A 13,359-nucleotide genomic window follows, 5' to 3' on the forward strand; every position below is an offset into this window, starting at 1 on the left:
CACTTCAAAAGTTTTTTTTCTCTTAATTAATTGGCCTCTCACAGTTGGTAAGACAACTCCCACCTGTTTATGCTCTCTGTATGTGTGTATATATATCTCCTCAATATATGTTCCATTCTATATGCATCCGAAGAAGTGGGCTGTAGTCCACGAAAGCTTATGCTCTAATAAATTTGTTAGTCTCTAAGGTGCCACAAGTACTCCTGTTCTTCTTTTTGCGGATACAGACTAATACGGCTGCTACTCTGAAACCACTCTGAGGTGCTCTCTCCACTCTGGACACTTCCCTGACCCACTGATCATTACATACATTTCAAAGCAAATACAATTTATTGAACAGCAACCAATTAAAAAAATAAGGAAAAAATGTAAAAGGTTAAAGGAAACAAGTAACCCCACTCTGTGGCATGAGGACATCACAAACAGCAGTCTCTGCAATTTAAGGGCAGTTCACAGGCTCTTCCTCACATGTCCCAGGCCTCCTGCCCTGGCTGTGCTGCAGGGATGTTGCGAGTTGGACACTTACTCTGGCAATGGCCACACACCCTCAGGCTCTAGGTGGCAGAACCCTTCTCCCCAGCATCGGCCCCCGCATCAGGGTTATGGTTCACTGTCAGTTCTGGCCTGCAAGGCCTCTTGGCTGGTGGGGTCTCCCTGTGCTGGGCCCACTGCCCAGGGTCCCCCTCGCTCTTCCCAGCTGCTCACCACACCCAGCTCCAGACTGCTCCAGCCCCATCTTCACTGTGCCTCAGCACTGCTGGTGTTCTGCCTCCAGCTCTGATCCCTGGGCTGCTTCTCTCTGGCTGTTGTGGCTCTAGTTCGGCCCCTCTGGGCAGACAGAGGATGGGACCCCGTACTCCTTACTCCCTCATTGGCCTGCCTGCGTTGTCAATCAGGTTGACCTGGAGCATTTGTCTCTCCCCATTGGCCCTGGGGACTGTCAGTCCAAGGTCCTGGTTTCTCATCTGCACTTCCCCTTTCTTCTGGTACTGGGAGAGTGCCAACCAAAAATCCCCACTAAGTTTCAGTAAGGGGACAACAGTCCCCCTTACATCAGCAACAGCAGCCACCCCTGACGACGTATCTACACACATCTCTGCCTCTGCACGCCCACAACCCAGCAGCCTACATCCCCCCTCTGCCCCTCTCCTCTCCCCTAGCTCACAGGCTTGGTGCTGGGAACTGGGGGGGAGGCGGTGGCAGGCAGGTGATGCCCTAGACCATCCCTATGGGAACACACCTGGGGGCTGGTCAGCGCTGGGAGGGGACAGGCTTCTCCATGGTGTCACTGTCAGGCACAGAGATTCCCTCCAGCCTGAGCAGGGACTGGGCAGATTATCAAGGGAGATGTGTTTCTAAACCCCTCTTTGTAACCAGTATAAAAATAAGGGTGGAGCGTCCCGGAGAAGGTGTCAGTGAAAGTGAAGAGATGGGACTTGTCAGTCACATTGTAAAATGAGACCTCACCCACATCATAGTCCAGGAAAATCCCCACTCGTCTAGGCCTGACACTCATGGACAGTGGAGTCAAATGGGACGTGAGGGCCTTATATTCCTCATATCTCAGACACACTGTCCAGAACCCATTCTCAGGTGATAGGTAGATATTCCCCTTCCTTGTCACAGATTCTGTACAAACCCCCAGAGTCCAGTTTGTTTTGTCTCCCACCTCCACCTCCCAGTAATGCCTCCCTCCCGTCAATTTGTTAAAGCCCAGGACAATGGGATAAGTATCAAATCTCTTAAGAGTGTCAGGCAGATCCTGTTGTTTGTCTTCGTATGTCACAGTTTTCTGATCCTCAGACAGGATGAGGCTGGGATGAGCCGTGTCTGGATCCAGAGTCACATCCACTGGGGAGAGAGTCACAGAGTCACCCCTGGGGGCAGGGGCTGGTTACTGGGATCAAAGGGAAATTAACCTGTGTCCCCATTAATTGCTGTGACACAGGGTTGCTGGCCATTTAAGGGGAGTCAGGGCCGCATCTAAGACCAAGGGGGCAGGAGAAGGAGAAGAGAGGAGATGGGAAGGGGGGCAGGTGCTTGTGAGGGACATAGGAGAGGGGAGGGACAAGTGCCAGGGAGGGGGAGCAGACGGGAAGGGAAGGGGGAGATCTCCAGGGAGTGGGGGGAGGGAAGGGGCAGGCACCAAGGAATCAGGATATGTGTGGGGGGTATAGGGAAAGGCATTGGGGAGGGGGAAAAGGGGCAGACACCCGTGGCACACGGGTGGGTGCCTGGGTTATGGGGGAAGGGGAGGGGCAGGGACCACAGGGGGAGGGGAGAAGCAGGTGCCAGGGGATGGGGCAAAGGGAAGCAAGTGGAGGTGGGTGCTGGGATGGAGGGGAGGGGTAAGCATGAGGGGGGTGGGGATGAGTGGCAAGAGAAGCGAAGGGAGAAGATGCAGATGCCATGGGGATATTGGGGAATAGTAGGTTCTGGAGGTGGGGAGAGGGGACGAGCGCATGACATGGGGATGGGGGAAAGGAGGGGAGTAATGGGGGTTGGGGAGAAGAGAGAGGTAAGGGCTGGCAGAGGAAGGGGACACATGCCAGGGAGGCAGAGGGAGGAAGGGCAGGCTGCAGGAACAAAGGTGGTGGGGGCGAGGGAAGAGGAAAGACAGGTGCCCGGGGCAGAGGGAAGGTGCTCAGGGGTGGGGCAGGAGGTAGGAATTGGGGGCAGCAGCAAGGGACCTGGAGGGGCAGGTGCTGTGGGAGTTGCAGAGAGAGGTTGGTGCCAGGGGGACATGGAGGACATTGAAGTAGGGTCTAGAGGCCACTCAGGCTGGTTCCTTGTTGTGCCACAGGCACTGCACAGACAGAGGTGGATCTTTGCCTGTGTCTGACTGACTGAGGAGCACAGATCCCAGTGACTGTGAATAGGATGTGTGCACCTGAGTCACTTCGGGCTGCACAAAAAGAGCTTGGGCCTAAGTCCCTGGTTTAAGCTCCATTGTGATGTGATCTTTGAAAAGTCATGGAAGACGGGAGAGATTCCAGAAGACTGGAAAAGGGCAATTAGAGTGCCAATTTATAAAAAGGGAAATAAGGACAACCTGGGGAATTACAGACCAGTCATCTTAACTTCTGTACCCAGAAAGATAATGGAGCAAATAATTAAGCAATCAGTTTGCAAACATCTAGAAGATAATTAGGTGATAAGTAACATTCAGCATGGATTTGTCAAGAACAAATTGTGTCAAACCAACCTGTTAGCTTTTTTTGACACAGTAACATGCCTTGTGGATGGGGGGCAGCAGTAGATGTGAGGCTTTTGATACTGTCTTGCATGACCTTCTCATAAACAAACTAGGGAAATACAACCTAGATGGAGCTACAATAAGTTCGGTGCATAATTGTGAAAAACCATTCCCAAAGAGTAGTTATCATTGGTTCACAGTCATGCTGGAAGGGCATAATGAGTGGGGTCCTGCAGGGATCAGTTCTGGGTCCGGTTCAGTTCAATATCTTCATCAATGATTTAGATAATGGCATAGAGAATACACTTATAAAGTTTGCGGATGATACCAATGTGGGAGGGGTCGCAAGTGCTTTGGAGAATAGGATTATAATTCAAAATGATCTGGACAAACTGGAGAAATGGTCTGAAGTTAATAGGATGAAATTCAATAAGGACAAATACAAAGTACTTCACTGAGGAAGGAACAATCAGTTGCACACATATAAAATGGGAAATGACTGCCTAAGAAGGAGTACTGCAGAAAAGGATCCGGGGATCATACTAGATCACAAACTAAATATCAGAAAATAGTGTAAGACTGTTGCAAAAAAAAGCAAAAATCATTCTGGAATATATTATCAGGAGTGTTGTAAGCAAGACATAAGAAGTAATTCTTCCGCTCTACTCCATGCTGATTAGGCCTCAACTGGAGTATTGTGTCCAGTTCTGCTCACCACATTTCAGGAGAGATGTGGACAAATTGGAAAAAGTCCAGAGAAGAACAACAAAAATGATTAAAGGTCTAGAAAACATGACCTATGAGGGAAGATTGAAAAAAATGGTGTCAAGTATCAGAGGGGTAGCCGTGTTAGTCTGAATCTTTAAAAAGCAACAGAGGGTCCTTTGGCACCTTTAAGACTAACAGAAGTATTGGAGCATAAGCTTTCATGGGTGAATGCCCACTTCATCAGACGCAAGTAATGGAAATTTCCAGAGGCAGGTATAAATCAGAATGGAGATAACGAGGTTAGTTCAATCAGGGAGGGCGAGGTGCTCTGCTAGCAGTTGAGGTGTGAACACCAAGGGAGGAGAAACTGCTTCTGTAGTTGGATAGCCATTCAGTCTTTGTTTAATCCTGATCTGATGGTGTCAAATTTGCAAATGAACTTTAGCTCAGCAGTTTCTCTTTGGAGTCTGGTCCTGAAGTTTTTTTGCTGTAAGATGGCTACCTTTACATCTGCTATTGTGTGGCCAGGGCGGTTGAAGTGTTCTCCTACAGGTTTTTGTATATTGCCATTCCTGATATCTGACTTGTATCCATTTATCCTCTTGCGTAGTGACTGTCCAGTTTGTCTCACTACTGTGAATGGCTATCCAACTACAGAAGCAGTTTCTCCTCCGAATGCTATATGCATCCGAAGAAGTGGGCTGTAGTCCACGAAAGCTTATGCTCTAATAAATTTGTTAGTCTCTAAGGTGCCACAAGTACTCCTGTTCTTCTTTTTGAGGATACAGACTAACACAGCTGCTACTCTGAAACCTGTCATTATTCTATTCTATTATTCTAAAACTCCTGCTGACCCTGTTGGCACTGAAACTCACTCAGAGCCCAAGTTTGTGCAGTAAAAGTTCCCTCAGTGCCTGTGTTTCTCCCGTCTCATCATGCACAAAGCTGGCTCCTTCTAAGCATGAAGATGCCTATCCCCTGCCTGAGCCCCAGCATGATCCACGGACTGGGAGAAGACACATGTGCAGCCACTTCACTTGTGTGCCAGGCTCAGTTTGGTAGGTGTGCTCGGGGGCTGTCTATCAGATCGGGTCCCTCAGGTGAGGTCACAGAGAACAGCTGGTGGGGAAGGGCTTCCCTCATAAATGTTAGCCTAGTGGTTAGGATGTGGGGGACCCTTGGTTTAAGCTCCACCTCTGCCTGAGGGGGAGAAGGGATTTGAATAGGGCTCAGGACAGTGCTCTACTCACTGGGCTATGCTGATGTGGGGCATGCCTCAGTCTCTCCTGTTGAAGATGTTCCAAGGTGGATAAATAATTAAAGAGTCATTGGAGCAGGGGCACTAGCTCCTTGCTCTCCCACCTCACAGATGGGTGGCCGAACCAACAAGCTGTAGACTCATTCTCAAATTCGCTCTCTAGCCCAATGACCTTTAATTATTTAATCCACAATGCAACAGCTTCAACAGGGGAGAGTGAGGAAGGCCCAAAACAGCCTCTCTCATACCCAAGGGGTTAGGGCAACTCACCTAAGAGGTAGGAACCAGGATCACCCACATTCCAGGTAAGTACTCTAAGCACAGGGCTAAAAGTTATTAGGGAGGCAGCAACATCTGAACCTCCTCTGGCTGTTTTGAGCGGAGTGAGAAAGGCATCCAATTCATTCCCGCAAGAAATGCTGTAGGTGCCTAAGTCGCCTGACTCCAGTCGAGATGTTCCCTTTCGGGGTTGACAAAGCAGAGATAGATATCTGTCTCTGTGAGAGTGATGGGTCTTAGCAGACCCCCTTGTCATCAGTATCTCCCATATGTTAGCTGATGTGATTTCCCCGCCTAGTGTGCTGGCATTTGTGAATCACAGTCTGAGACACCAGTCTCTTACCATTCATTCTACAGGGAGCCTGGGCACCTAACTAAGGCTTTGTGAAATACCGTGTTGTTCCTGTGATTAAAAATTAGGCACTGGAAGTGCTCAGCATCACAACACCTATGTCTCTTTGGGGATCCGGGCCTTTGGGTTCAAAATACAAGACATTTCACAAAGTCAAACACTCTATTTTCTCCCTGTGCCCAGCCATAATGGCCTGCAATGTCCAATGTTTTCTTCCCAGGCTGGAGAGCACTAAGGAAAAATTGCAGGTGGGAAGCAGTTTAATTTCACAGTCAGAGGGGGCAAGATCAGAGTTAATATGGGAAGCATCTCTATAGCTCTGAATTCACAACCACAATCAAGAAACCCTTGCTCCTCCCTTGGAGTTTAGACTCCCTGGGCTTTGCCATCAGTGTGTGAGTCCCCTACATGGAGATCTCTGGGCCTAGGCACTGAGACGCTGCCCAGTGAATCTGCAGGGCTTGTGCCCTCCTCAAACAGCTGCTCCAGGCTGGGGCTGCCCAGACGGGTCCCCATAGAGTTTACCAGGGTCGTCAAGGGCGGGGGGGGGGGTAAGTGGGGCAATTTACCCCAGGCCCTGGGCCCCGCAGGGGCCCCCACGAGAGTTTTCAGGGGCCCCCACGAGAGTTTTCGGCGGGTCTTCAGTGGCAGTGCCGCTGAACACACCCAGATCAAGTGAAGGACCCGCTGCGGAAGACCCGGAGCTTCTTCTGCTCCGGGTCTTCGGCGGCAATTCGGTGGCGAGGGCTCCTTCCGCTCTGGGTCTTCGGCGGTGGGTCCTTCACTCGCTCCAGGACCCACCGCTGAAGTGCCCCGAAGACCCGGAGCGGAAGGACCCCTCCCGCCGAAGACCTCAGGCCCCCTGAATCCTCTGGGCAGCCCAGGACATTACAGGCTCTGCAGGCCCTGATGGGAAGAGGTTTTTCTGGGACCCTGAGCTCTGACAGTATTTCTGCTCCTGGCCCAGCTCTCCGTGCCCCTGTGGTGCTGACAGGCTGCACCCTCTAGGAGAGCTGGGTTGGCCCCTCACAGCACATGCAGGGACTTTGTCTGTGTTCATGTCCCCTTCCCTCCATTCCTGGGATGAAGAACAGCAGCCCCAGGGCCCCTCCCTTCACTCCCCAGGGCAGGGGAGCAAAAGCACCAATTTCTGGGTCAGTGTGAAAGTGTCTCCACCCAGAGAGGTCTGCGCACCTGGAAAATGCACAGATTTTCCTCGGGGATCAGGGGCCAGGGCTGGTACCTGGTACTCACCCCCCTCCCACCCTGGGAGGAGAGGGGATCTGGGACCCACCCATGGCCTGGATGCAGCCAGCTCAACCGGTGACAGAGCTAGTGCCCTGAGCTATCAGAGCCATCAGTGACAGGACAGGAGCACTGGGGGCTGTGTGCACTGCTGGGACTGTTATGCTAGTAAAACAACAAGGAGTCTGGTGGCACCTTAAAGACTAACAGATTTATTTGGGCATAAGCTTTCGTGAGTAAAAACCTCACTTCTTCGGATGCATCCCTATGCTAGTGATCTCAGTGCGAACTAGCTCGGTGCAGGACATCACAGCGGTCAGTCTTGCTTCAATCCAGTCTGACCCACACGGTGGCTATCACGTCTCTGCACTTCTGGAAGCAATGTATGTGTGGGCCTGAGGGATGGGACAGGCCAAATTTCCATGCTGCAGACAAGCAGGCTTATGAGGTCTTGGTCCCTACAGAGCCTGCTCCACTCGTGAGGGCCCCAGGGCTTGGCCACAGGAGAAAGCTTCACTGGGTTAATTAAAATCACTTTGAATACTGCTGTAGTGATCCCGGAGCAAACCCCTGTGTGACTGTCCCAGTGTCGTGCGGCTCATTGGGTTTAACTTGATAGATTCATAGATTCTAGGACTGGAAGGGACCTCGAGAGGTCATTGAGTCCAGTCCCCTGTCCGCATGGCAGGACCAAATACTGTCTAGACCATCCCTGATAGACATTTATCTAACCTACTCTTAAATATCTCCAGAGATGGAGATTCCACAATCTCCCTAGGCAATTTATTCCAGTGTTTAACCACCCTGACAGTTAGGAACTTTTTCCTAATGTCCAACCTAGACCTCCCTTGCTGCAGTTTAAGCCCATTGCTTCTTGTTCTATCCTTAGAGGCTAAGGTGAACAAGTTTTCTCCCTCCTCCTTATGACACCCTTTTAGATACCTGAAAACTGCTATCATGTCCCCTCTCAGTCTTCTCTTTTCCAAACTAAACAAACCCAATTCTTTCAGCCTTCCTTCATAGGTCATGTTCTCAAGACCTTTAATCATTCTTGTTGCTCTTCTCTGGACCCTCTCCAATTTCTCCACATCTTTCTTGAAATGCGGTGCCCAGAACTGGACACAATACTCCAGCTGAGGTCTAACCAGAGCAGAGTAGAGCGGAAGAATGACTTCTCGTGTCTTGCTCACAACACACCTGTTAATACATCCCAGAATCATGTTTGCTTTTTTTGCAACAGCATCACACTGTTGACTCATATTTAGCTTGTGGTCTACTATAACCCCTAGATCCCTTTCTGCCGTACTCCTTCCTAGACAGTCTTTTCCCATTCTGTATGTGTGAAACTGATTTTTTCTTCCTAAGTGGAGCACTTTGCATTTGTCTTTGTTAAACTTCATCCTGTTTAAATCAGACCATTTCTCCAATTTGTCCAGATCATTTTGAATTATGATCCTGTCCTCCGACGCAGTTGCAATTCCTCCCAGTTTGGTATCATCCGCAAACTTAATAAGCGTACTTTCTATGCCAATATCTAAGTCGTTAATGAAGATATTGAACAGAGCCAGTCCCAAAACAGACCCCTGCGGAACCCCACTTGTTATGCCTTTCCAGCAGGATTGGGAACCATTAACAACAACTCTCTGAGTACGGTGATCCAGCCAGTTATGCACCCACCTTATAGTAGCCCCATCTAAATTGTATTTGCCTAGTTTATCGATAAGAATATCATGCGAGACTGTATCAAATGCCTTACTAAAGACTAGGTATACCACATCCACGGCTTCTCCCTTATCCACAAGACTCGTTATCCTATCAAAGAAAGCTATCAGATTGGTTTGACACGATTTGTTCTTTACAAATCCATGCTGGCTATTCCCTGTCACCTTACTACCTTCCAAGTGTTTGCAGATGATTTCCTTAATTACTTGCTCCATTATCTTCCCTGGCACAGAAGTTAAACTAACTGGTCTGTAGTTTCCTGGGTTGTTTTTATTTCCCTTTTTATAGATGGGCACTATATTTGCCCTTCTCCAGTCTTCTGGAATCTCTCCTGTCGCCCATGATTTTCCAAAGATAATAGCTAGAGGCTCAGATACCTCCTCTATTAGCTCCTTGAGTATTCTAGGATGCATTTCATCAGGCCCTGGTGACTTGCAGGCATCTAACTTTTCTAACTGATTTTTAACTTGTTCTTTTTTAATGTGGGTCAGGAATTGATCTGAGCTGAACTTGAGCTTTGCTGCTCAAAATCTGAGTGTCATGGGGGCTCCTGTAAGGGAGAAGGAGCCAGACCAGACCAAGCTGGAAGTAGTTATATCCCTGTTTGGCTGGTTGGCAGCTAATTAGCTAGTGAGTTTGATAAAGGGTTAGCAGGTCTCAGCTCCTAGAGAGAGGAAGCTGCTGAGAAAAGGGGCTCCCAGTTCCTCCTGGGAGAGCTGATCAGGAGAGTTCACCAGAGCAAGGAGCCTGGAAGGAGTGCTCCTAGAGAGAGGAGCACCCCTAGGGTAGATGGGCTCCTAGAGCCTGTCTCTACTTATGGCTGGATCGGCACTGCTGCAATCGAATCACTGGGTCCAGTAAAGCCCCACTAAAACGATGGCAAAGTGCTCTCCATAGACTCCGGAACCCCACCTCTCGGGGAAGCGCAAGGGAAGTCGACGGGACAACACAGCACAGTGAAGACACTGCGGTAAGTCGACCTAAGCTACGTCAACTCCTGTTACGTTATTCACTTAACTGGAGCAGTGTAACTTGGGTCGACTTACCGGGGTAGTGTAGACAAGGCCCTAGATGTGACGCCCATGGCAGCAGCAGGGCAGAAGCCTGGGTGACTGCACCTAGCTGGAGAAAGCAACTGCAGGTGACAGCTGCAGGGAACAAAGGTACAGTCTGACCCGAGCCCAGCTCCAGGAAGGAGGGCTGAGGACTCCTGACTCAAAGAGAGGGAGGAGCTAGAATGAGAGTCAGGGCTGAAACCGAGCAAAGGTAATTATCTTATTTTGGCATTTATTTGGGCTCAGAGTAGACGCCAGCAGGGGACTTTTGTCTCAGACCTTTTGGACCGTGTGAGGTAATTTAAGGAGTGCTGAAGAGGGGAAGCTGAGGCAGGGCACTTGTTGCAGGGTCACCTGAGCCAGCTGGGGGGCAGAAGGGGGGTTCATGGTTTCACCCCATAATGAGTGCAAAAGTGGCACCTGTTTAACTGAACTGTTGCCACTTCCCCATGCAGACAGAGCCTCGCTCTCTGCAGTCTGTCTGTGTGGGCCCCTCACCATAGTGGAGCCTGTATCACTGAGTGAGAACCTAGAGTGAACACTGAGCACAGGGTGCTGTGCCTCCCACCTGGTTCCCAGAGTCCCGGTTCCAGCTCTCAGGCTGCTCCTGCTCCCTGGCAGCTTCCAGCTTCCCCTGACCTCACGCTGCATTTGCCCTGCACCATGCCCTGGGGGTACGGAGTCCCCTGCTGGCTGGATGCTGAACTGGGGGTGATGCAGGGCCCAGTATGGAGCCAACAGGGTCAGTACAGTATTCTGTCAGATCCAGAAAGGTAAAGGACAGGCCCAGGGACTGGGCGGCCTCACACTGGGACCCTCACACCCATCTCCCCCTAGCATTTGCTGCTCCCCCTGCTGAGCTTTGTTTGCACTCAGACTGGAGCCCATCCAGGTCTGGCAGCCCCTGGCTCACTCTATCAATAATTCCCCTATATCACTATATCAATAATAACACTCACTGCCCAGCCTCTAAGGGCTGTGTGACAGCGAGGGGCCTTACCCATTGCAGATGGGGACCCTGGGGTATAGGGAGTGTGGGGCGCTTGGGAGAGGGGGCAGAGAGGGGCAAATGGGGAGGCTTGGAACAGAGGATGGGAGGCGGGGCCTCGGTGGGGTGGGGCCATAGTCTGGGCACTGTTGCCCCCGCCTCTAGGGAGCTTCCAGTGCTTGCGTGTAATCCACTCCAACTGGAAGACTCAAGCATTGCCTGTGTCAATTCTCCTCCCCACCCACATGTAAAGGAAACCAAGCACAGTAACTTTCACTCACCGGTGAATCTCTCCAGCATTTCCTTCATGTCAAGGCAGATTTTATACACATTCTTCAGGGCAGGAGAAACAGCTTCTGGTTCCTGGAGTGTCACATTTTCACTCCTGTGAAGAAAACATCCCGTCATCACTCGGCTGCTCTGCGCACACATCGCTCACGGGAATAGAAGGAGAAATGGAAATGGAAACACACCTGATCAATGTGCTTTTCACATCCTGAAAGGAGAAAGAGAGTCAGTGAGCTGGGTTAACACAATGTGCGAAAATACTGAGTGACTTTCCACATGCGATCAGATTTAATTCACAACATTTAACACATCAGGGCCAGACTCTTTCGTGCAGGATATTCAGCAGCGATCACCGATTTCAGGTGCCCTGTCTACCCTGGTTTTGATTCCCAAAGGAGCTAGGTGTCATGTGACAATGGCGAAGACTGGAAGAATGTGATTGTTTTGTGAACACTGAACATGGAGCTTTGTTGGAACAAGAAAAGCAGCAACATCCCTAACATGCCTCTGTCTGTCCCTCCACTTCCCTGCAGAGCTTCCACCCAAACTGTCTCCAGCCTCCCTCCTGTCCAGCTTCCTGCTGTAAATCTAAGGAGACAGTGTACAGATCCTCACCCTGAGCAGCTTCAGCTCCCACTGCTTCAGCTGGATGTGAGGGTGCTCAGCACTTCCCAATATCAGGTCCCAGATGTCTCAGGCTGGCACCCAGAGATGGAGGTCCCCAGCATTAATTAATTTGAGATCTCACTCTGGGTTGTGGTTCCCCCCTCTGCCGCTCCTCCTCCCCCGCCTCTGCACAGCTCAGAATCTCTGATCATCAGCCACATTGGGCCTAGTTCCAGCACTCATAGCAGGGACCACATCAGCCCCTTGCTCCTTCTGTTCCATTCCTTTGACCGGCTAAGCCCCCACTGTCTCCCTTTCCCTCTAACACAGACTGTGCGTGTCAGTGCTGACAGGGCCTCATGCCTGGGCTTCTGTTTGTGTTGGGAAACTGTCAGACTAGGCACTGGAAATAGGATTTGTCACTAATTCCTGGGCTCTAACCACTGACTGGAGAGTTTAATGCTGCAGGGATGGATGGGAAGATTGTTAACAGTCCCACCTTCAACAGCTCAGCAGCTGGTTGCCGGCATTTCTCTTCTACCTCTGTGATCAGCTGCTGCAAAGTGGCACTCTGCTCTGAGAGCTTTGTTATATTGTCCTGTAGTTTCTGCAGAGTCTCCCTCTCCTCCTCCGCCAGTCGTTGCAGTAACAGCTGCTCTTCCTCACTCAGAAACTGGTGCAGTTTCTTAAATTGACATGTGATCAACTGTCTCCGATTCTCTACTTTTTCCTTTGGTAAAAAATGGAAAAGGAACAAAGTCCAGGAGTCAGAGCTGGGCACACAGCATGCTGAGTCTGCCTCACAGATTAGGGAGCAGAGTTGCTAGAGTCATGAGCTGCAGGGATCACGAACATGGGTAAGTTTTCAGGGTAATGGAATTGCAAAATCCCCTTCTTGCAAAAAGCAACTTGGTCCCACCCCAACTATTGCCCCTGTATCCCCTTCCCACCTTCAGCCCCTCCTGCGCTGTGGGGTGGAGGGGTCTGAGCAGCAGGGTGGGCAGATTGTGTCTTTTGTTCTGAAGATCCCAGTGCTCTCACTGGATTAGGGCAGGCAGTGACCCCTTGAACACTGATGCTTGAGTCGGAGCATCTGGCAATTCCCTAAAACCCACTGTCCTGCCCCAGAAGACCCCTGTGGTAAGGGGGATCTGGGGGTTCAGTAGGGGGTCAGATCAGGGGAGAAGAGGGGCCAGTACCTGGAGGCAGAGATACATGCCGGGTAGCGGTCAGTGCCTGGAGGCAGTGGTGTGGGGCAGGGGGGAACCAGCACACAGAGGCAATTGTATGTGGGGGTGGGGGGACAGGGGGCAGCAAATGGGGCAGCTCTTTACGTACCTAGGAAGAGGGAGTTGTACCTGCTACACAGGTTGAGAGACCAGGCAGTCCATCACTATCAGGCAGGGGGAAGGCAGCCAATCAGAAGGGCTTTCCCAGCAGACTGGGGTGTTCCCTTTAGAGTTGGCAGGCCTCGACGGGTCCGACGGGGGGTGTGGGGGGGGGGGAAAGCCGGTACAAATTACCAGGGCCCGGCGGTCCAGAAGGCGGTCTGGGGCCCAGCTTCCCCCCACCCCCCCCGTCGGCCCTGTTTAGCCGATTCGCCCTTGCTGGGGGACCCGAAAAAATTCCGGGCCCGACTTCCTCCCCCCTACCCCATTGGCC

At 51.0% G+C, this 13,359-nt stretch overlaps 1 protein-coding gene across 1 annotated transcript in view; it reads right to left on the minus strand.

Annotated features, from left to right (window-relative positions):
• Positions 1-311: 311 nt before the first annotated feature.
• Positions 312-13,359, minus strand: part of LOC122172094 (E3 ubiquitin-protein ligase TRIM39-like) — a 37,563-nt gene continuing 24,515 nt past the window's right edge. The window contains exons 4-7 of the mRNA XM_024113472.3: positions 12,197-12,427; positions 11,277-11,299; positions 11,085-11,188; positions 312-1,851 (exon numbers count right to left, since the gene is read on the minus strand). Of these exons, the coding sequence (XP_023969240.2) occupies positions 1,292-1,851; positions 11,085-11,188; positions 11,277-11,299; positions 12,197-12,427 (918 nt within the window). The 3' untranslated portion in view covers positions 312-1,291. The remainder of the gene's footprint in view (positions 1,852-11,084; positions 11,189-11,276; positions 11,300-12,196; positions 12,428-13,359) is intronic.

This window comes from Chrysemys picta, chromosome 12, assembly GCF_011386835.1.
Source record: "Chrysemys picta bellii isolate R12L10 chromosome 12, ASM1138683v2, whole genome shotgun sequence".
Lineage (NCBI taxonomy): Eukaryota > Metazoa > Chordata > Testudines > Emydidae > Chrysemys > Chrysemys picta.